Source organism: Aegilops tauschii, chromosome 1 (genome assembly GCF_002575655.3).
Source record: "Aegilops tauschii subsp. strangulata cultivar AL8/78 chromosome 1, Aet v6.0, whole genome shotgun sequence".
Taxonomy (NCBI): Eukaryota; Viridiplantae; Streptophyta; class Magnoliopsida; order Poales; family Poaceae; genus Aegilops; species Aegilops tauschii.
The window spans coordinates 346,926,594-346,952,372 of NC_053035.3; the positions used below are offsets into that span (position 1 = coordinate 346,926,594).

Genomic DNA, 25,779 nt, shown 5'->3' on the forward strand with positions numbered 1-25,779 from the left:
CCCCTCTGCCGCGCACCTGTCGGTGAGCGAAACACGCGGCTGCCATGCCGTCAGAGGTAAAAGACAAGATGCATGAGCCACGTGCTGCTCGCGCCACGGAATCCACTGTGGTAAAAAGAAGCAGATGAACAGAGCTGTCGTCTCCATGTCCGACCTTTTTCCTCCCTGACTCATCATCTTTCTCGTGAAAAAGCGGCTCTGCACTGTCACTCGTCTCGTCAAGGCCTTGTTGCTGATCAGTGATCACTCATCTCGGTCTCGATTCTACTGCACTTGACAAAAAATGAAAAATGAAAAGTAACACGGAGATTGGGGAAGAAAACTATGGCGATTGCTGCTGTGAACTTGACAAAAAAAGAGAACTATGGCGATTGCTGCTGTGAACTTGACTCGGAGGCCTAACATAAATTATTACTTCCCTAACAATAACATGAACTGAACGAATGTAGGAGTACTGTGCACGGGGGCTTCCAACCAATCCAATTCTATGTACATGATCTCCTCTTTTGTACTCGATATACTCTCCCTCCTCCCCCACCTCCAACCAGAAATAACACGAGAAGAAAGAAGAAGAAGAAGAAGAAACACTGAGAAATTGACGGCTGTGGACTGTGATTCATTAACACCTAATTATCCGGGGCTCAAGGAGCCCCTTGCTACCTCACCGCTGCGTGGCTCGCGGCGGCGGGCTTGCCGCCGCACGCGGTGGCGTTCTTCTTGAGGTGCAGCTTGGCCGCCCGGAGCAGCTCGCCGAACCTCTTGATGCTGACGGTGACGTTCTGCCGGTCCATGTACACCTTCTTCATCTCCCACCAGCCCTGGCTGCTGATGACGGAGGGGTCCTGCACGACAGTGCTGTTGAGCCCGTACTCGGCGGCCAGCGAGCTCTCCTCGGGCGCCACCCGGTACTCGAGGTACTCCAGCCCGAGCTGCTGCGCCGGCTTGCCGTAGAAGGACTCGGCGGCCCAGTCGAGCCCCACGGGCACGATCTGGAGGAGCACCGTCCCGGGCCGCATGAAGAGGAAGTGGGTGACCGCCGCCCCGTGCACGGCCACCATGGCGTCGGCCGAGGCGAGCGCCGCGTGGATGACCGGGAGCGGCGTCTGGCGCCGGAGGTTCATGACGTGCGGCGCGAAGCCGGCGCGGCGGCAGGCGGTGACCACGTGCGGCAGGTTGAGGATCACCCGGTTCTGCTTGCGGATGAAGATGAGCATCTTGGGCTTGGCGGCCTTGGCGTGGTCGACGCACGGCCGGGACGGAGTCGCGAGAGGGAGCGGCAGCGGCGCCGACGATGTCGCCGACGGCTTCCCGCTGTAGCCCTGGTGGAGGAGCGCCTGGAAGTCCTTGATGCTCTTGCCTGCAAGCACGTGCAGAGATCCACGATATATATTAGCAATTGCATCAGTTCACTTACAGGTGCAGTTAATGTACTCCTAAACAAGGAACCCTAGTACTGTAGTATGACACTGTAATTGGGAAAGCAATTAAAAAGATTCACTTATTAACTGCGTTCCTTTCACTTATCATTATCAACTCCGTTTTATTCACCAAGTCCACGACATCAGCAGTGGTGCTGACATAATGACATACCTCTCCGTTTCTAAATATTTGTCTTTTAGAGGTTTCAACAAGTAACTACATACGGAGCAAAATGAGTGAATCTACACTCTAAAATATGTCTATATACATCCGTATGTGGTAACCATTTGAAATCTTAGAAAGACAAATATTTAGGAACGGAGGAAGTACTATCTAGTGTGAACAAATCAGTTTATCTGAGAGCTGCAGTCCGAAGTTGTGAGCGGGGCCTTGAACGTTCCCGTAAAAGAGGCGTTCCTAGACGCATCGCATTTCCCCAAAGAAGAAGACCAAACTTTTGCTGCTCATGTGACGGCGAGCGTCGTCGCCTCTCTACCTGCCTCGAGCTCGAGACATGGACCGAGCCAATCGCTCTCCATCAAATCCTACAAGTAGTATACATACAGTACAATGCACACTCCAAACACGTACTCCCTCCGTTCGGAATTACTTGTCGTAGAAATGGATGTATCTAGACGTATTTTAGTTATAGATACATTCATTTTTATCCATTTTCGAGACAAGTAATTTGAAACGGAGGGAGTACGTACGTGTAAACCCTAGCTATCTACACTTGAGAGCACGCAGACTAGCCACCTACAACTGGTCATAAGGCAGACATCAAATTATACTACTGCACTAATCAGCAGCTAGCCATCAATCATAGTCTAGTAGTGCTAGGTTATGCATGTCAATCACCAACCGGCCTATGGAAAACAGCGGCATGTAAACCCCTTTTGAATGTGCATTCCTCCCGATCCAGCTACGCAAATGGTCCACCCCATGCATTTCCGCGTCGCACCCCGAGATTGACTGGCCAGGCCCCGGCCTTTATTAACAAACGGACAGCTGGCCTCCGCTGCCTGCCGACGGCGCCTTTGCGTGCCCCGGTAGCCTCCGCCGCACGACGGGTTATTCCACGCCACGGCCAACCATCCGCGACCTACGCGAGATCTGAGAATGACGCAACGCCACTCCCGGATGTTACCATTGGCCAGCCCGGCTGCCATGCATGGAGTACTAGTTTTGCTCCAAGATCCAAGCCCCAAGTCAACTCTTACGTAATCCCCATTGTCAGCCAGCTAGTCAAGCATATGATTAACCCTCAACTAGTTGCTTGGGGGTACACAAGAGACTAGTAATTCAGAAGACAAAACTTGAAATACACAATACAGAAGTGCTGTGTCAGTGGGATCCATGCCAGAGATAATCGGATAAACGTTGAGATCGTGCAAAAGCTTTCTTCCAATCTACTCCCTCCGTTCTTTGTACTAACTTAAGTGGGTACGGAGGGAGTATAATGAGTGCCACTACTCCATTTTGACCAAGTGTGTGCAAACCCAGAAACCCTGCGGACGCAAACTCACCGACAGAGAAGTTGCACAAGTAAATAAATGCCATACCCCACCCCTGTAATTACTGCCTACCAAGTCTCTAGACTCACCACCCTTCTCCTTTCCCTTTTTAGCCTTCCTCAAAGGCCTTTTGCGGCACCCCAAATAAGTCCTCGCCTCCTTTCATTAAAGAGTTGGTTCCAGGGGCCTTTGCCGGTCAAAATCTGGAGCCTCTTTGCCTTGGTGGCCACAGTTATAAAATCGACTTTAAAAAAATTCCCGACCTCCAGATCACATGCATTCCCTTCTTTCGTTCTGCTTTAGTACCTGTGTAGATAGATAGATAAAAACCACGGGCCACTCAGCACTTGTGCATTCCTTTTCTTTTGCTTTGGATCAGCCACTACCAACCATCCATATTTTTTCTCTCAGTCCAGTAGTGTGATAATTGCAGTGCATCCATTGCCACTCCTAACACTGAACCACTAAACCCACAGACAGAGAAAAGCAGAGATTCAGGCCCAACTACGTGTGGCACCTCCCATACGTCACCCCGGCCGTGGGCTGTAGTGGTACTGTAGAACGGAGGCATCACCACGTACCATACGGCTGTAGAGGAAGCATGACGGAGCACGAAGCCGTTCGGGTGCTGCTCGCCCTTCTTTTCTCTCTAGTATATCACGCATGGTCCCTCCCAGCTCGAGCTTAGTACTACGTACATCTGTCACCCTCCCCTCCCTTGCACCCACGCTCGACTCGACGCTCCCACACACACACATCACCAGAGACTCTATCAGGCCTGTCAAAAGATAAACGAAACCAAAGGCGCATGTCGTGACGCTTTCGCCGATCGGCTGACAGCAATGCCGTACCCGCCGACGCGCATCCGCGAGGGAGAGAGCAGCATTCCGTCAACCGGCGGCCAGCGACGAATAACTAATCATCCGGTGGGACGGGCCGATTAGGACATACGCGCGTGAGGCCTAGCGCTACGGCATGGTGGTGCTGTTCGCAGGGCCGCCCGGCGCCTCCGAGTCCCTACATGTCCTAGTCAAACCCACGGCCTATATCTCCTCTCTTATCACCAGCATTCCGATGTATCTTCTCAGCGGCCAAGAGCCTAACACCGCTGTCGCCATGCTACTAAACGAATGATCTCCCTGTCATGGCTCTCTCCCATCATCAATTAAAATGGGCGATGCAACGACGTCGCCGGGGGTGGATTAGGACAAAGGAGACGTATGGGTGCTGTTTTTTCCGTGCTCTTGTTCAATCAACCAGCTATTTCGTGCAATCTATCAATCAAAGAAATTAATTGATACCCATGACGTTACTATCAAGAGATAATACTAGAGTGTGTGTATCGCACGATGCCTTCTGCAATTGGGGAAGGATCCGCAAGCCTCATGCTGCCGCTCCTCTTGGCCGCTAGAGGACACGAGACGACACGAGGTGTAAATACATACAGGGGTAGTACCCAAACTGGGCACCGCATGTGGGCGTAAAAGAAGAGAAAATTTATGACACTGCCCCTATCCCCATTGCACATGCACTACGCCAAGAGAGAGACGCATGCTTAAACGCCTGGTAGTTCGATTTATAGAAACAAACACAAGCTAGCAACGCCCGATCGATATGGTAAGTGCGGCCCCGACACGAGGTAGGTAATTCTTTTTGCACAGGCACGCCCCCGCACCTACATCTACATGCCCGATCCGTCGAATCCAACTATTCTATGCGCATCTCCAATTCTGTTCTCTGACACGCTGATTTACTATTACCACGATCTGAACGAGTAACGTGCTCAGCTCCTCTAATCTACTACTGTAATTTAGCAGTACCATCTAGGAGTAGTTTATGGGTACAGCAGACCTAAGATCTGGCCCAACAGCGGGAGGATTAGTACTGCACTGCACTGCGTGTCGTACTGGCCGGTACATGGGTGTTTATGGGGCTATAAATGAATGGGCACATTACAGTACAATAACTCGGCGTCGGCGAGATTAATTTAAAAAAAAAATTGTCGGCGAGATTAATTGGAACCAACTACAACTGGGCTGCCAAGCCCAACGTGGAGGTGGGTACTGCGCCTTCCTTCGTGGAGCCCCCCTCGCATTTCCTGCCCTGCCCCATAAATAAATAATCGACGTACAAATCTCACCTAATATTTTATAAACCCATAACTAATTCCTCTGCTCTGCTCTGCTTTAATTCAAAAAATTGGAATGCACTGGCTGTGAACTCCTGTCACCACGCCATCCCAATTAAACTAACCCACTTGCGCAAGTAACTTTACTCTACTCGCAGTATATTAATTAACCAAAGTGTACTAGTGGAGTAGTGGCGCGCATTGACAATGCTGCACGAGCATTGCGTGCCCGGCCCCTGTCTATCTGCAGGGAAACGGAACGGGCGGGAGTAATAAATGGACCACCGGCAGTACGGCCAGTTACTTGCGATATTACCGGCGGACGATGTTACGCTCCATGCTCCGCGCACGAAAACGGCCACTCCCGCATCGGCGGCGACGTCGACGGGAGCACCGATCAGTCCGTCCGTCCGCCCGCCGAGCGCATCGGCCATAATCCGTTCCGTGCGCTTTGTTGGGTAACGCTTTTGCAAAAGCCGGCTTTTGCCTGCCCGTTTTCCGTAAAATAATCAATCCCCCGCCATGATCGATCTCGCCGCTCATCATCATCGCCGCGAGATTCCCCCGTCCGTCGTGCTCCCTCCCTCGCTCATCTGCTCACCCATCTCCTTTTGTGCATCCAACGAAAAAGCGCGCTCGCGCACATGCCGCTTACCGTTGCCGCCGGAGTGTCGAGCAGAGCAGGTGGCCGGAGATGCGCCGTACGGCGGGGCGCTGTGCGCGCGTGCGGCGTGTCGTCGCCACGCACCGATCGGACGGTCGTTTTCGCTGACGGCACGGCACAGCGCCGTGGAGCGTCGGATGCGTCACTTGCAATCTATCTACCCGCCCTAACCAACTGTTTGCGTACTAGGCCTAGTATAAAAACCAGAGGAGACGTGGTCGGGGGTAATTACCCCTGACCGCAGCTAATACCAGGGGGGAATGATTTATCCGACCAGAATTGGCACGGATCTCGACCGGGCCGCACGAATTCTCACGCGCCTTTTTGTTCCTCGCTAATCCCGTTCCCCTCCTTAAGCAACAAGCCGCCGCCGCTGACGCTGGCGAGAAGTTCGGCTCCACGGCGCCGGACGATCCCGAAATTCCAACGGAAAAACCCACCGAAATTTCTAACTAACTAACAAATCGACGTCGCAGCGCGCGCAATGGGCACAGCAGAATGCTGCTCCGTACTACTAGCGGTGGCAATTGAACTCGCGACGGCGATGTGATTGGGGAATTGGAATCTAGTAGCAGCGGGGGGAGGGGGGTTGAATTGGGAGCGTACCGTTGGGCATCAGCTTGGGGTCGACGACGAGCTCGCCGTGGATGCGGAGGCCGACGATCACCTCCGAGAAGCAGTGCACCCGGCGGTCGTACCGGAAGTCGATGATCTTGTAGTTGGTCAGCCGCTCCAGGATGGCGCCGTAGCGGCCCAGCCACCAGTAGTGGTACTCCAGCACCACCAGCACCACCTCGCCGCCGAACCGCTCCGCCGTCACGAACAGCGGGATCAGCCCGTCGCTGAACTCGTGGTACACGTTCCCCGTGTACCCGCCCGTCGAGAACACCACCGCCGGCACGCCCGCCGGGTGCCGCACGTCGCACCGCCGCCGCAGGCTGTCCCTCTCCCTCGCGTCGGTGCCGTTGCCGGCGTCCGCGGGAACAGGCACGATGGTCACCTCGTCGATGGACCGCATGATGCTCTCCTCGAACTTGCGCGTGTACGGCCGCACCTTCTCCGGCGCGGCGCCGCGGGGCGCGTTGTAGAGGAGCACCGACGAGGTGGACGGGTCCGTGCGCGCGTCGCCGCGGAGGTAGCACACGTCGCTGCGGTAGTGGCTCCGGTCACAGCAGAGCACGCCCTCCTCCGCCAGCCCGCCGCCGGCCTCGCCTGCGCACGCACCAATTCGCTCGCCATTAGCATCCCGCACGCAAATCAGCTAGCTAAGCTAAGCCAAGGGAGCAAGCAAGCAAGCGAGCGGCTAACTGAATAATAACTTGAGCGACGAGCTCACCGCTGATGAAGGCGGAGCACGGGAGGGACGCCGGAGAGCGGGTCTCCTGGCGGGCCTCGAGGCTGTTCTGGTTCGACGGCAGGTGGGTCTTGAACGCCTCCACATCCTCCCGCCGGTCCACGCGCTCTGGGAGCAGAGAACACACGTCACCATTACGGCCAAAAAGGGGGCGCATTTAACCCAGGAGGCGTGGCGGCGCGCTGCGAGCAAAGAAGAGAGAAACCGCAACCGAGCTGCGAGGGACCGGGCGGCGCACCTGAATCGGCGGTGTTGACGACGAGGGAGGAGCTGGGGATGCGGAGCACGGTGAATAGGCTGTAGACGGTGAGCACGAGCAGCGGCACGGCGCGGCAGGCGTAGCGGCCCCTGCCGCCGCCGGCGCCCCAGGGCTTCCTGTGCGGCGGCGACGGCGGCGGGGACCTCCGGATCCACGACAGGCTGCCGGAGAGCGACGGCTTGGGCTTGTGATGGTGATGCTGCTGCGGCTGCTGCATCCTCCCTCCCGCTCCCTCCCTCCGCGCCAGCAACCAAGCAAGCAAAGCAAGCTCCCCGCTCCTCCTCCTGCCCGCGCTCTCACCGCCGCATGCTCCGCTCCGGCGCTCCCCGCGCTCTGCCCGCCGCCCCTCTCGGCGCGCCCCGCAAGCCGAGCCGAGCGCCGGACAGCACGGGGCCAATTGGGGAGAGCAGGAGGGCCGCGAGGGGGGCTTTTGCCTTTGCCGGAGACGACGGGTGGGCTGGCTGGCCAAGAGTAATAGCTGGTCACGATCAGAGGGCAAGGGGGCGGGGGAGGGGAGGAGGAGGTGGGGAGGGGGTAATGAAGATTGAAGAGAGGGAGGGAATAGGAATACAGAACACTTTGGAATCACATGGAGGACAAGGGGGAACACGACCCAACAGGGTGGTTTGATGACGCTAATTATATACGCCCGCGGGTGCTAACCCCTCTCCTCCTCGCTGTCCCGGCCTACTAATCTGCGATCGCCGCCGGGGAGGGTCAAAATCATATGCCGCATGTGTGCAAAACGCAGGGCCGATCTGGGGAATTTTTAGAAGTTTCTGCGCTGTCTTTCGGCTCTACAGCCCCGCGTTGTTGGTTTCCGGAACGAGGGTTTTTCGTGAAAGGAAAACGGCTTTTGCCGTGTCGTGTTTGCCTTTTACGTCGTCTTGACTGGATGCGATGACGGCTTAAAACGTTTGTAATGGCGTGCGTTGCCGGCGACGTGGCCGGGGCTGCCTCGCCTAAAACTGTTTGGGTTATTAGTACGGCTGTCACTGTTTGCGGCATTGCAAGAGCTTCTGGTAGATCTTGGCAATTTGCCAGCACATGGCCGGCCGTCCTTCCGGGGAAATCACCTCCTACACTGACGTAATCTTAGGGTTTGACTCCGACGAAACCCTAGCTCTGCTCTCGGGTTCTCTCCATCCTCGCCGCACATTGTATGAAGTCGTCGGATTAAACCCGTGCGGACGTCCTTCATGGAGGCTCGGATATCCTTCAATCGTGTGGTTTCCTGGTCTTTAGTGCTAACGGGGCGTTTGGATCCGGCAAGGTTAGCCTTGCCGATGAAGGCTAGCCAAATCGGCTCGCTCGCTCCAGCGTAGAAAAACCTGGAAACTGTGGGCAACGAGGTAAGCTCGCTTAGGAACCAAACCCACCTCTTCCTTGCCGGGCCAGGCTGAGCGAGCCCTTGCCCAAGAACCAAACGAGCCCTAAATGTCTTCTGGCGCGCATCTTCGACGGAGGCCATGTTGAAGTGAGCAGATGCCGACTCCGTCTCGTAGTTCTGACCGTCATGGAGGGATGGGGTGGCAGCTCACCCTCCTAGCGCACAAGAAGGGTGCTTCTGGCGTGGCAGGCGTCACACAGATGTTTTGTGGCTCCAATGACAACCGCACAGATATGGATATGTGGTTGTGGGACGTGGCCGGGCTCTAAAGATCCGCCCCGCAAGCCTTACTCGTGGCTTGGTTTTTTGAGGTGGTGATGGTGCGGTCGTTGCATCGAAATTACGTAGGACAACGGAGGTGTGTGAGTGGTGTGTTCTGTGAGTTTGTGGCTCCTTCCTTGGACATTTGCGTGAGGGTGTTGGTTCGGGTCTATCCATCGAAATCTCACCTATCTCTTGCTAGCCACTGCGTCGTTTGTGGGTGTCGTTATTCCCCTTTGGTGGCGGTGTTGGGGATATGTGTGTCCTATTGTAGTCTCGGGTTACGTTCTTTGGGACGAAAGTGTTGGAAATATGCCCTAGAGGCAATAATAAATGGTTATTATTATATTTCTTTGTTCATGGTAATTGTCTATTGTTCATGCTATAATTGTATTGTCCGGAAATCGTAATACATGTGTGAATACATAGACCACAACGTGTCCCTAGTAAACCTCTAGTTGACTAGCTCGTTGATCAACAGATAGTCATGGTTTCCTGACTATGGACATTGGATGTCGTTGATAACGGGATCACATCATTAGGAGAATGATGTGATGGACAAGACCCAATCCTAGCATAGCATAAAAGATCGTGTAGTTTCATTTGCTAGAGTTTTTCCAATGTCAAGCATCTTTTCCTTAGACCATGAGATCGTACAACTCCCGGATACCGTAGGAGTGCTTTGGGTGTGCCAAACGTCACAACGTAACTGGGTGACTATAAAGGTGCACTACGGGTATCTCCGAAAGTGTTTGTTGGGTTGGCACGGATCGAGACTGGGATTTGTCACTCCGTGTGACGGAGAGGTATCTCTGGGCCCACTCGGTAATGCATCATCATAATGAGCTCTATGTGACTAAGGCGTTAGTCACGGGATCATGCATTGCGGTACGAGTAAAGAGACTTGCCGGTAACGAGATTGAACAAAGGTATTGGGATACCGACGATCGAATCTCGGGCAAGTAACATACCGATTGATAAAGGGAATTGTATACGGGGTTGATTGAATCCTCGACATCGTGGTTCATCCGATGAGATCATCGTGGAACATGTGGGAGCCAACATGGGTATCCAGATCCCGCTGTTGGTTATTGACCGGAGAGGCGTCTCGGTCATGTCTGCATGTCTCCCGAACCCGTAGGGTCTACACACTTAAGGTTCGGTGACGCTAGGGTTGTAGAGATATGTGTATGCGGAAACCCGAAAGTTGTTCGGAGTCCCGGATGAGATCCCGGACGTCACGAGGAGTTCCGGAATGGTCCGGAGGTGAAGAATTATATATAGAAAGTCAAGTTTCGGCCACCGGGAAAGTTTCGGGGGTTACCGGTATTGTACCGGGACCACCGGAAGGGTCCCGGGGTCCACCGGGTGGGGCCACCTATCCCGGAGTGCCCCGTGGGCTGAAGTGGGAAGGGAACCAGCCCCTAGTGGGCTGGGCACCCCCCATGGGCCTCCCCCCATGCGCCTAGGGTTGGGAACCCTAGGGTGGGGGGGTTTCCCACTTGCCTTGGGGGGCAAGGCCCCCTCCTGGCCGCCCCCCCCCACCCTAGATGGGTTTGGCCGGCGCCCCCCCTCCCAAGGGGGCCTATATAAAGGGGGGAGGGCAGTATACACACAGCCTTGGGCGCCTCCCTCCTCCCCTGCAACACCTCTCTCTCTCGTATAAGCTCGGCGAAGCCCTGCCGACATCCCGCTGCATCCACCACCACGCCGTCGTGCTGCTGGATCTCCATCAACCTCTACTTCCCCCTTGCTGGATCAAGAAGGAGGAGACGTCGCTGCACCGTACGTGTGTTGAACGCGGAGGTGCCGTCCGTTCGGCACTCGGTCATCGGTGATTTGAATCACGGCGAGTACGACTCCGTCATCCACGTTCATTGGAACGCTTCCGCTCGCAATCTACAAGGGTATGTAGATGCACTCCTTTCCCCTCGTTGCTAGTATACTCCATAGATGCATCTTGGTGAGCGTAGGAAAATTTTAAAATTATGCTACGATTCCCAACAGAAAGCCCATCTTGCTAGATTCGGCCATGGACATGTTTTCAACAACGCTTATCATGTTCAGACATTTAATGCATACAATATTGTGCTCAACATTGCGACCGTCATGTGCCCTAACTAGCGATGTAGGGAGTTTGTCGTGGTGTTTTGTGTAGCACCCACATGAGCATGGAATGGAGGTTCGGTCGCGGCTAGGTTGAAGCAGTTGTTCCATGTGTCCCGGTGTTACCATCTTTGGCGCGGACCTTACTATTCTCGCTTTGCCGCTTGTAGTCGAAATCGGAGTTGACCCTACCCGAACCATTGGAGCTACTCCTCCATCCCAATTTACATGATCACATCGACCATTGGAGTAATACATAACTCATGTGTATACAATTATACCACTACAATTATTATTTTCAATACAAAATTAATAATGTTGCTTTCGTGGCAAATTTTAATTTCAGAATACGTGCACAAAAGTGATTCGTGCTTTACGATTTAGCAAGCTTTGACATGCGTTGTACACATCGCAGCAAGAGTTGCTTTGTAAAAGAATAGGATTAAATGAAAAAACTCCTTTTTCTACTTATTATTAAGATCAGATTTATAATGTCAGTTTTCTAGAATTTGGGTCCGAACGTCCTTTTCACCATTAGATTTGATTTACACATCTTAAAGGAGTGGACCCGAGCCATGCCAGCGAACGATATCGTTCGGGTAAAACGAAGTCATCCCGAACGATTCACTCTCTTCGCACCACTCAACCCCTTCTCTCTCCCGTTGCTATCCCTCCCTCATCCTCTTCCTTCCCCACACAAAACCCTGCAGCCGAATCGTTCCTCTCTCCACCCACGGCGGTTCTCCGGCGATGGTTGGCCATGTTGCCACTAGTAGAGGCAACCGAGATGGATCAAACGGGCGGCAGGCATGGAGGGGTCACAACGGCGTTCGACTGTTGTGCGCGCCAGTCGGCGGCGCCCCTTTGTCGTCGTGCGAGGAGAGGAGGAGCTCTTACACTACATCCATGGTGCGGGTGGTGATGCCCTTCCTCTCCGTGCGACAGGAGCCCCCTCGGATCCAATGGCGATCCCCTTCGTCGCCATGCGAGAGGTACTCTCCTTCGGCTTCAGCGGAGATTCAACAGGCAGCAGCCATGGCGGGGGTTGCAACTTTGCGCAGCGCTGCTCGCGACGGTCGGCAATAACACGGCTTCCCTCCTAGAGATCCATCTCCGCCGCTTTGTCGTACTTGAGGTTGGGCTTGTTACCGGTGAGTATCTCATACGGAGTCTTGTTCAAGCCTTTGCGGAGATAGAGACGATTTGAAGCATGACACGCGATGTTGATGTCTTCGGCCCAAAAGTTGTATGGAGACTTGAACTCCGCCATCATGGTCCTTGCCGCATCCATCAACGTCCGGTTCTTCCTCTCCGCAACACCGTTTTGTTGAGGGGTGTACGGTGCGGAATATTGATGCTTGATCCCCTCATCACTAAGAAACTCATCCAAGATGTAGTTCTTGAACTCGGTGCCGTTGTCACTTCTTATTGTCAAGATCTTTGCATTGTGTTGACGTTGGGCTTCATTTGCAAAGTCAATGACGGTTTGTTGGGTCTCGCTCTTCCTCTTGAAGAAATACACCCAAGTGTATCTTGAATAGTCATCCACAATCAACAAGCAATACTTCCTACCCCCAAGACTATCAAAGGATGGAGACCCAAAGAGATCCAAATGAAGGAGCTCCAAAGGCCTCTTCGAGTAAATGATAGTCGTGGGAGGGTGAGCCTTCTCATATAGCTTTCCTTTGATACAAGCACTGCAAGCACGATCTTTAGCAAAACTAACATTCGTTAGTCCACGGACATGGTCCCCCTTGAGAAGACTTTGCAAAGATCTCATATTTACATGGGCTAAACGGCGATGCCAAAGCCATCCCACGTCAACTTTAGCCATTAGGCATGTCGCGGTCTTAGTGGGTCGCTCCGAAAAGTTAATCACATATAGACCGTTCTCGACATGCCCAACAAAGGCTACTTTAAGAGTCTTGCTCCACAAGAGGGCCACGGTATCAATATCAAAGAAAGTGGCAAAGCCCATGATTGCAAGTTGACGAACGGAAAGTAAATTGTATGCAAGGGACTCAACAAGCATGACCTTCTCGGTCGTGAGATCATGAGAAATGACAACCTTGCCGAGTCCCAATACCTTAGAAGACGAGGCATCACCCCACTCGACATTGGTGGACATAGATGGAATCTTGTGCACGTCCACCACCAAGTCCTTGCTTCCGGTCATATGATTTGTAGCTCCACTATCGAGCAACCATGATCCCCCACCAAAAGCAAACACCTACAAGAGATCAATGCTTGGTTTTAGGTACCCATTTTGTAATGGGTCCTTTGATGTTAGTGACAAGGGTCTTCGGAACCCAAATAGACCATTCAATATACTCATGAGGAGAACCAACAAATTTGGCATAAACATGCCCATCACTAGCACGGCACAAAACATAAGAAGGGTTAAAGTCGCCGGCTTTGTTGGAAGGGGTGGAATTGCCGTTCTTGACACCACCACCCTTCACATTGTTCTTCTTCTCCTTGAAAGCACCCTCTCCCTCCTTCAAAAAGGTTTTCTTGAGAGGGGGAGGTCGTTTGGTCTTGTCATTCTTCTTGTTCTTGGGCATGAGTGCACACCCAATCCTTTCCTTGCCCACAACTTCCTTTTGATTGCGCAAAAGGTCGTTGAGGTTCTTCTCACCTTGAATGCACGACACAAGGCCTTTCTCAAGTTGCTCCTTCAACTTAGCATTCTCCTCAACAAGATGCACATGCTCACAACAAGGGTTAGTAGCATTTGCATTATCAATTAACACCATATGAGGAAAGGTGGCTTTCTCCTTTGTTAGCTTCACTTGGAGTTGATCATGAGACTCCTTGAGGCTAGCATGAATACCTTTCAAGGCCTTGTGAGCCTTGTCAAGTATATCAAACTCCTCCTTGAGTCTAGCAAGATCAACCCCAAGTTTGGCTTTCTCGGAATTGAGCACACGAGAAATAACAAGAGCATGATCAAGATCTTTCTTTAACTTAGCATGATCATCGTTGTGTGACTCCTCAAGAGCCAAACGAAGACCACGCTCTTCCTCAAGAGCATTGGAAAGATTCGAAATCTCGTCGGCATAGTCACGACTATGCCCCTCCATCTTAGAGATGGTATCTTCGTGAGACTCGATCATGTCATTGGCTCCACCAAGTTGTTCCAAGAGGGCAACGAAGTGCTTCTTGGATTTACCCTTGAGTTTACCCATAAAGGTTCAAACTCATTCTCCTCCACATTTGTTCCCTCATGTTCATCAATGCCATTCGTCAAAGAAGGATGATTAATGATGGTAGTTTTGATGTTGGGGGTTACCTTGTTGGTGGCTTTAGCCATGAGGCACTTGGCGGTGATGCTCTCATTGGGTGAGTCGAAGAGAGACACCCGTGGAGTAGTCGCAATGGCAACGGAGGCCATGGCAATCGACTCACCATCTTCATCATCATCATCATCCTCATTGTACTCTTCTTGTACCACCAATGCCTTGGGAGGAGTCTTCTTGGTGAAGTTGCTCTTGTTGGGAAAAGACTTGGCCTTGTCCTTTCGGATGAGCTTGCCACCATTGTCTTCCCTCTTCTCATAAGGGCACTCCGCAACAAAGTGGCTCACATTGCCACAATTAAAGCAAGTCCTCACTCGTTGCTTGCCCTTTGCTCCACTTGAATTGTTCTTGTTTAAGTTGGGCCTTGAGTTCTTCTTGCTCCAAAATTGTCTTGAAGCAAGAGCTATGTGTTCATGATAGGCATACTTCGTATCTTCGAGGTTGCTCTCCTCTTCTTCCTCTTCATCCTCTTCCTCCATACTAACCTTGGCCTTTAGTGTAAGGTTGGGCTTCTTTACTCTTTGAGAGCGTAGTACCGAATTGTCGGCGGTCTTGTCCAAGATGCTCATAGCAACGAACTCATCCAACACTTCACTTGAGGACAAGGTGTGGAAGTCCGGTCTTTGACGAATGACGGAGGACATGGCTTTGTGGTAGGGCATCATTGCCTTGAGGAATTTGCGCTTGATCCAATTGTCATCCGTGTCCTTACTTCCACGATCTCGGAGTGAGACCGCGAGTTTGGTTACCCTCCGATAAAGCTCACGAGGTTCTTCATCTTCTTTCATTGCAAACTCAACGTCTTCATCTTGCACCACTTCATAGTTGGAGCGTTGAATGCTTGCGCTTCCCCGGTAGAGGGAAACAACTTCGTGCCAAGCATCTTTGGCCATGGAGTAGGGCCGGAGATGAGGAAGATCTGCGGGTGGGATTGCTTCTTGGATGATGAAGAGAGCATTCTCATTGAATTGATTATCCACGGCTTCTCTAGGAGTGAAGTTGCTTCGGTCATGCGGATAGAAACCTTATTCAATGATTCTCCAAAGGTTAGTGTTCACATGATTTAAATGACGCTTAAAGCGATAGACCCAAGAATCAAATTCCACATTCTTCTCAATCTTAGGGGCTGGGCCGGCATGATTCAAATGAGTGGAAGTAAGCGGTCCACCATAGACAAGTGGAGGTTACACATGGGCAAAGATGCCGGTGCCATTTTTACCACTAGAAGAAGGAGCTTTCTCGCTAGTAGCTTCCCCCTTGTCGGAGGAAGCATCCTTCACCTTGTTAGCGGGATCACCCACTTTCAACGGTGCGGTGGAAAGTTTAAGCCCGTCTATGAATTTATTAAACATGCTTTCGACCTCGGCCGTCATGGAGGTTTTCAATGTGTCCAACGCCACATTGAATTCCTCATGAGAGACCGCGGTTCCCCCATCTCCCGTACACGAGACCGGATTCGCACCGGAGTGCTCCTCCACACCGTCTACGACGTCAACCATACTCTTCGGACGGTAAAGTCCTTAATAAAGAGACGAGGCTCTGATAGCAATTGAAAGGATCGATATAGTTGACTAGAGGGGGGTGAATAGGCAACTAACAATTTTTAGCTTTTCTTTACCAATTTAAACTTTGCATCAAAGTAGATTGTCTAGATGTGCAACTAGGTGAGAAACCTATAAGATGCAACAACAACAAGCACACAAGCAAGCAAGAGATATAACAGACATAAGCTTGCACAAGTAAAGGCACGAGATAACCAAGAGTGGAGCCGGTGAATACGAGGATGTGTTACCGAAGTTCCTTCCCTTTGAAGGGAAGTACGTCTCCGTTGGAGCGGTGTGGAGGCACAATGCTCCCCAAGAAGCCACTAGGGCCACCGTATTCTCCTCACGCCCTCACACAATGCGAGACGCCGTGATTCCACTATTGGTGCCCTTGGAGGCGGCGACCGAACCTTTACAAACAAGGTTGGGGCAATCTCCACAACTTAATTGGAGGCTCCCAACGACACCACGAAGCTTCACCACAATGGACTATGGCTCCGCGGTGACCTCAACCGTTTAGGGTGCCCAAGAGTAACAAGATCCGCAAGGGATTAGTGGGGGGAATCAAATTTCTTTTGGTGGAAGTGTAGATCGGGGCCTTCTCAACCAATCCCGAGCAAATCAACAAGTTTCATTGGCTAGGGAGAGAGATCGGGCAAAAATGGAGCTTGGAGCAACAATGGAGCTTAGGGTTGGAAGAGGTAGTCAACTAGAGGAAGAAGACACCTCTTATATAGTGGAGAACCAAATCCAACCGTTATCCACATAACCAGCCCGCGACCTGCGGTACTACTGCCCCTGACAAGCGGTACTACCGCAAGGCCTCACGGTACTACCGCGACTGACCGCGGTACTACCGTTGCTATGGCAGGAACTAGGACAAGCCTGGAGCTCAGAGGCTGAGAGCGGTACTGCCGCAGACGCGGTACTACCGCTCCCCCTTGCGGTACTACCGCAAGGCAGGATTGGCCTAGCCTGGGAAGGACACGGATGAATAAAAATCCATCCGTGCCAACTTCCGCTGAAAAACAATCGATGTAAAAATCCGACACGGTACTACCGCACATGGCATGCGGTACTACCGCGCAGGGAGCGGATGTAAAAAATTACATCCGCCCCTACTTACGCTCATGTAGCTGTGCTAGACGAGGACTCACGGTACTTCCGCACGCTTGGGGCGGTACTACCGCATAGGGCGCGGACGTAAAAAATTACGTCCGCCCCTACAGCCGCACGAGCAGCTGAGTCTGGTCTGAGGCCGCGGTAGTACAGCTCCGTTGGAGCGGTACTACTGCGGGCACCTACGGTACTACCGCAGGGTCTTGCGGTACTACCGCAGGGGCCTGCGGTACTACCGCTCCGTAGAGCAGTACTACTGCATGCCCCAGAATAGCAACACTTAGGAATCCTTCTCTTTGCATAGAAATGAGGAAAACGGAGGATGCTCCAAGGCGCAAGGGGAAAGGTGGTGCAGAGGAAGAAAACGTGTATGTGATGATTCCACCCGAGCCTTTCCGAAGCGGACCCCCTCTTAATAGTACGGCTTTCCTACGACTCAAATCCAAAAAGAAACGTAGAAAAAACGCCTCTTCAATAGTCTTCGAGGGGCACCAAACCGTCTTGTGCCTAGCGATAAAATGTCTGAGAAACCCAAGGCGCATGATTAGTCCGCAAAAGCATTGTCATCAATCACCAAAACACTTTAGCGATAAATATGCCCTTACAATCTCCCCATTTTTGGTGGATTGATGACAATACAGGATTTGCACAAAGGGAAATAATATATAGCATAGGCAAACCCTTCATCTCTAAAATATAGACGGGCTCCCCAGATGTGTGCAATCTAGATAGGTGCTATGGACTGCATGAGACACATACTAGGATCAACACTCCCCCTATATTTTAGAGACAAGGCATATCTTGCAATAGTAAGGCTAGCACTAAGCAAGATAGCAAACAAGAGCATAACATGAGTAGCACAATATATCATAAGCTCACAAAGATAAGATAGAGTGCGTATGTCTTACACCATATGAAGGATAAGTCTCACAAGCGCAAACCAAACCAAAGCAAACGAGGTTCAACAAAACAAATGCAAACGAAATGACATGATAAAACGACTCGCAAATCCTACACTCTCCCCCCCTTTGGCATCGAGACGCCAAAAAGGCAGAGAGGTCACCTACACACAAGGGGTGGCTCAAGCAGAGTAATCACTCCAACGCTCCTCGTGAGACTCGGCAGCGGGGACGGTCTCCTCAATGTCCTCCTCAGAATCAGACCACTTGAAGCCTTGCTTCGCCATCCATTCAGCCTCTGGAGTGATGATCTCCTCAGAACCGCCAGAGACTTCCTCGCCAAAGACCTTCATAATCTTCTTGTCGCGGCGGCGACTCTCCTTGGAGGCAACGTGAGTCCTGTACTGTCCCTTTGCCTGCATGCAGAACAGAGTCTTCATCTTGTCCTTCAGCTTCTTGGCCCACGAAGGCTCAGAGGAGTGATGGGCATACCCAGCAGAACGGTCCACATCAGCAGCTTCCGCGTCAGCCACCTCCCCATCAATAGCCCTCTTAGCAGCCGACGCCTCAGCACGAGTGGTAGTGTTGGCCCACTTGGGCTTGACACGGAGACTGATGGACTCATGACGAATCCAGTCTGGAGCAAGGAACTCATCACCGGAGAACAGCTTCTCCCAAGTCTTGGAGATCAACAGAAAGAGGTACGGTCCATAGACGGGTACCTTGCGATTGAACACCGCAAACCGAAGCTCACACCACATGATATGTGAGACATCAAGTGGTCGAGACTGAGACACACGCGCCTCCTCGCACAGGAGCATCGTATCCACCAGATAGGCATGCACCTTGTCTTTGTCACCAATGCGAGGAAAGAGAGAGTTGCAGAAGATGCGATACATGATGTCCAGAAATGGGTTCAGCACCCACGTCGACTTGCCACTGGGAAGCACCTTCTCAACATAATACTGCTGGAGCCCGTTCTTGCTGGCGGACTCAGGGTTGGCATGAGGGCGAACACCAACGGGCGTGGTGAGCCCCTCATCGGGAACGTGGAGCAGATCCATGAAATCCTTCCAGGTAGCAGTCAACTGACGTCCATTGGTCATCCAGGTCATCCTTCGATCCTCCCCATGGTGAAAGTGAACTGAGGCAAAGAACTGGCAAATAATCTCAGGGTCATAGTCCAGGTGAAAGGAGATCACATGTTCAATGCCAAACTGCTCCACCAAGTCCAGAGCCTCTCCAAAGTAATCACGGTGCTTGTCCTACCTCATGTGATTCATGTCAATCCACTTGACATCCACATAGGTGTTTTTCTTGGCCTTGATCACATCCAGATAAATGAGAGTCTGCTGCTTGGTCCAAAACAAGTCATTGCCTCTCAAGATAGCACGGGCATTCACATATGGGTTGATCTGCCTTCGAGGGATAAACTCAGAAAATGGAATCTCGTCCATGCCCTTTGCGGGTTCCTTGTACTTGCTGGCAGAGGACTTGACATTGCGCTTGGGGGCACTGGAGCCCTCTCGAGCTTCATCTTGATTGCGCAGACGCTTGGAGCCAGTGTCATGACTGGGCTTGGAACGGCGAGCAGGAGCACCAAGTCACCACCTAAGACACAAAGCAAAAAGCACAAACGAAAAGCGAGAAGAATCAATGCAAAGACCTCAGCAAAACAAGGGAAACATGTAGAAAGCATACGTGGTAATTGCCAAGAAGAAGATTGGACAACAACGGTAGTACTGCCAGTTCGCGCGGTACTAAAATTTTAGTACCGCTCCTAGTCGCGGTAGTACCGCGTGAAGGCACGGTAGTACCGGGGCTCGGAGCGGTAGTAGAACTTTAGTACCACGACTTGTGCGGTAGTACCGCACCTGAGGGACGGTAGTACCGTACCAGCAGTAGTACCGTACCGGAGATGCGGTAGTACCGCATCGGCGTCAGATCCGAACCATTTGAATCTGAGAATAGCCGCAAAAACGAGGCGGTACTACGGTTGATCAAATCTACCACAGGACAACATATCAAGTATAATTTCTATGCAACACTACTCTCCTACATCCTACTCTTGCATAGATTTGGCCTAAAATCTCAAGAACACATGCATCTCCCCAAAAACCTAGAGGCAAAAGAGCGAACAAAAGAGAGAGGGATTTGGGGAGAAACCTTGTTCCATGGCAAGAGGAAGCGGTGGGGAACGATCCCACCGGTCGGAATCCGAGGAGAGCGGCCGGAGACGGAGATCTGGCGAGGGTCTCCGGCGCCGTTCTTGATCAGGAGAGAGAGAGGCGGCGGGGAGAGAAACAGACGAATGGGTATGGGGGAGTTGGAACTCCCCCTGCCCGGGTCTTAACCCCCACGCACACTCGTTAGCGCGGTAGTACCGCGCCTCATCGCGGTAGTACCGCTCGGGCGGAAGTGCCGCACCGAAGCGGTAGTACCGCTCCCCCAGGCGGCAGTAAAAAATTACTGCCGCGCTGGGTGCGGTAGTACCATGCGCTCCATATGCGGTAGTACCGTGGCAGACCGCAGTAGTACCGTGAGCTCAAGAAGATGCACGTTTCAAACACAAGAGAAATGGTCTTCGCAAGGAAACTTCAAGCGAACGAGACACCACAAGAACACGCTCAGCACGAAGAAGGAAAGGCAAGAGACAACAAGGACCAACTACGAGACACAACCTCTCCAAGGAGAGGGCGGTGGCCGGAGCCACCTATGTTTGAGTCAATTGGTATGGCACCGCAAAGAATTATCATTGGGCCCATGACCAAAACTCGTCTTTGAAGCACAAGTACCATCAAAAATGGCTAATGTGAAAGATTTGATCAATTTATGCATAATGGGGGGAGGGAGAGTTCATTGAGAGAACAACACTCCCCCTATGTCCATGCCTATATCTAAACAAGACAACAAGTTGAGTATGGTGGGGTGTGCAAGGGTTCAAGCAACATTGCTCGAATCAATGATATTTAGCTCATGCCTTAACTTGCGAAATCTTGCTTCATCCAATGGCTTCGTGAAAATATCTGCAAGGTTATCATGAGTGTTGACGTAGTTGAGCTCGATCTCCCCTCGCCTGATGTGATCCCGGATGAAGTGATACCGAATCTCAATATGCTTCGTCTTGTAGTGTTGCACCGGGTTGAGAGAAATCTTGATGGCACTTTCATTGTCACACCAAAGAGGCACTTTATCACAAATGACACCGTAATCCTTTAGAGTTTGCCTCTTCCATAGGAGTTGTGCACAACAACTATCGCCCACCACATACTCTGCTTCGATGGACGAGAGAGACACACAACTTTGCTTCTTAGAAGACCAACTTACCAAAGAGCAACCAAGGAATTGGCACCCTCCGGAAGTGGACTTCCTATCCACTTTGTCTCCCACCCAATCCGAATCCGAATATCCTACAAGCTTGAAGTTTGCTCCTCTTGGGTACCATAAGCCAAAGTTTGGGGTATGAGCCAAATATCGAAAGATTCGCTTGACCGCCACAAAGTGGCTTTCCTTAGGTGCGGCTTGGAACCGTGCACAAATTCCCACACTCAACATGATATCCGGTCTAGATGCACAAAGGTAAAGCAAGAATCCAATCATGGAACGATATACCTTTTGATCCACCGCTTTACCATTGGGATCAATGTCAAGTTGGCACTTGGTGGGCATGGGAGTGGAAGCCGGCTTGACATCACTTAGCTTGAATCTCTTGAGCATGTCTTGAGTGTACTTGGCTTGGTTGATGAAGGTTCCTTCTCTTCTTTGCTTCACTTCAAAACCGAGAAAGAACTTCAACTCTTCCATGGAAGACATCTTGAACTTTTAGGTCATGAGTGCGGTAAATTCCTCATTGAAAGCTTTGTTAGGGGAACCAAAGATAATATCATCAACATATAGTTGGCACACAAACAACTCCCCTTTGACCTTCTTAGTAAAAAGAGTGGGGTCGATTAGCCCAACTTCAAATCCATGGTCTTGTAACAACTCGGTAAGGTGGTCATACCACGCACGTGGGGCTTGTTTAAGGCCATAGAGTGCCTTATCGAGTTGATACACATGATCAGGAAAGTAGGGATCCTCGAACCCGGGGGTAGCTTGACATATACCAACTCATTAATAGGACCATTAAGAAAAGCACTCTTCACATCCATTTGTTGCAACTTAAAGTTGTGATGAGAAGCATAAGCAATCAACAAACGAATGGATTCAAGGCGAGCAACGGGAGCAAAGGTTTCACCGTAGTCGATACCCTCGACTTGGGAGTAGCCTTGTGCCACCAATGTTGCCTTGTTGCGAACGATGGTCCCATGAGCATCTTGCTTGTACTTGAATGTCCACTTGGTTCCAATGACATTGTGGTTCCCCGTTGGCCTTTCCACCAATCTCCACACCTTGTTGTACTCGAACTTGTTGAGTTCTTCATGCATGGCATTAAGCCAATCCGGATCTTCGAGTGCTTCATATACCTTTTGGGGTTCAACACAAGAGACAAACGCGTGATGTTCACAATAGTTTGCCAATTGTCTACGAGTGCTTACCCCCTTTTGAATGCTTCCAAGCACATTTTTCATGAGATGACCCTTGGTGGAGAGCTTGGATGCAATCTTGGCGGCACGACGCTCCAATTCCTCCTCGGTGGTGAGTTGAGGAGCGGTCACTTGATCATCTTGAGCGCCGTCTTGAGCTTGTTCTTGATCTTGAACTTGCTCGGAGGAGAGAACTTGACCTTGGGCATCACTTGGTGTTTCAGCACCGTTTTGAGCATGATCTTGCCCTTGGTCTTGTTCATGAGGTTGAGGGCCTTCACTTTGTTCTTCGGAAGCGTGTGGGCCTTGGGTTGGTGATGGCTTCACTTGAGTGGAGCATTGTCCTTCTCCTTCGGCCACAACGGATTCCTCAATGGGTAGAATAAAACCAACACTCATTCTTCTTATGGCTTGAGGAGGAATTTCATCACCTACATCACAAGTGCCACTTTGCTCCACTTGGGAGCTGTTATTCTCATCAAACTCCACGTTACACGTGTCCTCAATAAGCCCCGTGGACTTATTGAGGACACGGTAAGCATGAGAGTTTGTAGCATAACCAACAAATATGCCCTCATCAGCTCTAGCCTCAAATTTAGACAACCGAACACCCTTTTTGAGAATGAAACACTTACACCCGAACACCCGGAAGTACTTGAGGTTGGGCTTTTTACCGGTGAGTATCTCATACGGAGTCTTGTTCAAGCCTTTGCGGAGATAGAGACGATTAGAAGCCTGACACGCGGTATTGATGGCTTCGGCCCAAAAGTTGTATGGAGACTTGAACTCTGCCATCATGGTCCTTGCCGCATCCATCAACGTCCGGTTCTTCCTCTCCGCAACACCGTTTTGTTGAGGGGTGTAAGGTGCGGAATATTGATGCTTGATCCCCTCATCACTAAGAAACTCATCCAAGGTGTAGTTCTTAAACTCGGTGCCGTTGTCACTTCTTATTGTCAAGATCTTTGCATTGTGTTGACGTTGGGCTTCATTTGCAAAGTCAATGACGGTTTGTTGGGTCTCACTCTTCCTCTTGAAGAAATACACCCAAGTGTATCTTGAATAGTCATCCACAATCACCAAGCAATACTTCCTACCCCCCAAGACTATCAAAGGATGGAGGCCCAAAGATATCCAAATGAAGGAGCTCCAAAGGCCTCTTCGAGTAAATGATAGTTGTGGGAGGGTGAGCCTTCTCATGTAGCTTTCCTTCGATACAAGCACTGCAAGCGCGATCTTTAGCAAAACTAACATTCGTTAGTCCACGGACATGGTCCCCCTTGAGAAGACTTTGCAAAGATCTCATATTGACATGCGCTAAACGGCGATGCCAAAGCCATCCCACGTCAACTTTAGCCATTAGGCATGTCGCGGTCTTAGTGGGTCGCTCCAAAAAGTTAATCACATATAGACCGTTCTCGACATGCCCAACAAAGGCTACTTTAAGAGTCTTGCTCCACAAGAGGGCCACGGTATCAATATCAAAGAAAGTGGCAAAGCCCATGATTGCAAGTTGACGAACGGAAAGTAAATTGTATGCAAGGGACTCAACAAGCATGACATTCTCGATCGTGAGATCATGACAAATGACAACCTTGCCGAGTCCCAATACCTTAGAAGACGAGGCATCACCCCACTCGACATTGGTGGGCATAGATGGAATCTTGTGCACGTCCACCACCAAGTCCTTGCTTCTGGTTATATGATTTGTAGCTCCACTATCGAGCAACCATGATCCCCCACCGGAAGCAAACACCTACAAGAGATCAATGCTTGGTTTTAGGTACCCATTTTGTAATGGGTCCTTTGATGTTAGTGACAAGGGTCTTCGGAACCCAAATAGACCATTCAATATACTCATGAGGAGAACCAACAAATTTGGCATAAACATGCCCATCACTAGCACGGCACAAAACATAAGAAGGGTTAAAGTCGCCGGCTTTGTTGGAAGGGGTGGCATTGCCGTTCTTGACACCACCACCCTTCACATTGTTCTTCTTCTCCTTGGAAGCACCCTCTCCCTCCTTCAAAAAGGTTTTCTTGAGAGGGGGAGGTCGTTTGGTCTTGTCATTCTTCTTCTTGTTCTTGGGCATGAGTGCGCACCCAATCCTTTCCTTGCCCACAACTTCCTTTTGATTGCTCAAAAGGTCATTGAGGTTCTTCTCACCTTGAATGCACGACACAAGGCCTTTCTCAAGTTGCTCCTTCAACTTAGCATTCTCCTCAACAAGATGCACATGCTCACAACAAGGGTTAGTAGCATTTGCATTATCAATTAACACCATATGAGGAAAGGTGGCTTTCTCCTTAGTTAGCTTCACTTGGAGTTGATCATGAGACTCCTTGAGGCTAGCATGAATACCTTTCAAGGCCTTGTGAGCCTTGTCAAGTATATCAAACTCCTCCTTGAGTCTAGCAAGATCAACCCCAAGTTTGGCTTTCTCGGAATTGAGCACACGAGAAATAACAAGAGCATGATCAAGATCTTTCTTTAACTTAGCATGATCATCATTGTGTGACTCCTCAAGAGCCAAACGAAGACCACGCTCTTCCTCAAGAGCATTGGAAAGATCCGAAATCTCGTCGGCATAGTCACGACTATGCCCCTCCATCTTAGAGATGGTATCTTCGTGAGCCTCGATCATGTCATTGGCTCCACCAAGTTGTTCCAAGAGGGCAACGAAGTGCTTCTTGGATTTACCCTTGAGTTTACCCATAAAGGTCTCAAACTCATTCTCCTCCACATTTGTTCCCTCATGTTCATCAATGCCATCCGTCAAAGAAGGATGATTAATGATGGTAGTTTTGATGTTGGGGGTTACCTTGTTGGTGGCTTTAGCCATGAGGCACTTGGCGGTGATGCTCTCATTGGGTGAGTCGAAGAGAGACACCTGTGGAGTAGTCGCAATGGCAACGGAGGCCATGGCAATCGACTCACCATCTTCATCATCATCATCATCCTCATTGTACTCTTCTTGTACCACCAATGCCTTGGGAGGAGTCTTCTTGGTGAAGTTGCTCTTGTTGGGAAAAGAGTTGGCCTTGTCCTTTCGGATGAGCTTGCCACCATGGTCTTCCCTCTTCTCATAAGGGCACTCCGCAACAAAGTGGCTCACATTGCCACAATTAAAGCAAGTCCTCACTCGTTGCTTGCCCTTTGCGCCACTTGAATTGTTCTTGTTGAAGTTGGGCCTTGAGTTCTTCTTGCTCCAAAATTGCCTTGAAGCAAGAGCCATGTGTTCATGATAGGCATACTTCGTATCTTCAAGGTTGCTCTCCTCTTCTTCCTCTTCATCC

At 51.0% G+C, this 25,779-nt stretch overlaps 1 protein-coding gene across 1 annotated transcript; it reads right to left on the reverse strand.

The window, feature by feature from the left end:
- Nucleotides 1-371: 371 nt before the first annotated feature.
- LOC109774074 (xylan glycosyltransferase MUCI21) lies at nt 372-8,078 on the reverse strand. Its single transcript, XM_020332792.4, has 4 exons — nt 7,318-8,078; nt 7,062-7,187; nt 6,332-6,937; nt 372-1,357 (listed from the first exon to the last, which is right to left on the reverse strand). Exons 1-4 carry the CDS (start codon nt 7,553-7,555, stop codon nt 657-659), a joined length of 1,671 nt encoding a protein of 556 aa, XP_020188381.1. The 5' UTR covers nt 7,556-8,078; the 3' UTR covers nt 372-656.
- Nucleotides 8,079-25,779: the final 17,701 nt, after the last annotated feature.

What these genes read in the sequence shown, in the direction of transcription:
- LOC109774074 (XM_020332792.4), bottom strand. Translation starts at nt 7,555, where the DNA reads ATGCAGCAGCCGCAGCAGCATCACCATCACAAGCCCAAGCCGTCGCTC. An exon ending in GTGCTCCGCCTTCATCAGCG is followed by an intron (nt 6,938 to 7,061) that starts GTGAGCTCGTCG and finishes GTGCGTGCGCAG; the next exon opens with GCGAGGCCGGCGGCGGGCTG. An exon ending in CCCCAAGCTGATGCCCAACG is followed by an intron (nt 1,358 to 6,331) that starts GTACGCTCCCAA and finishes ACGTGCTTGCAG; the next exon opens with GCAAGAGCATCAAGGACTTC.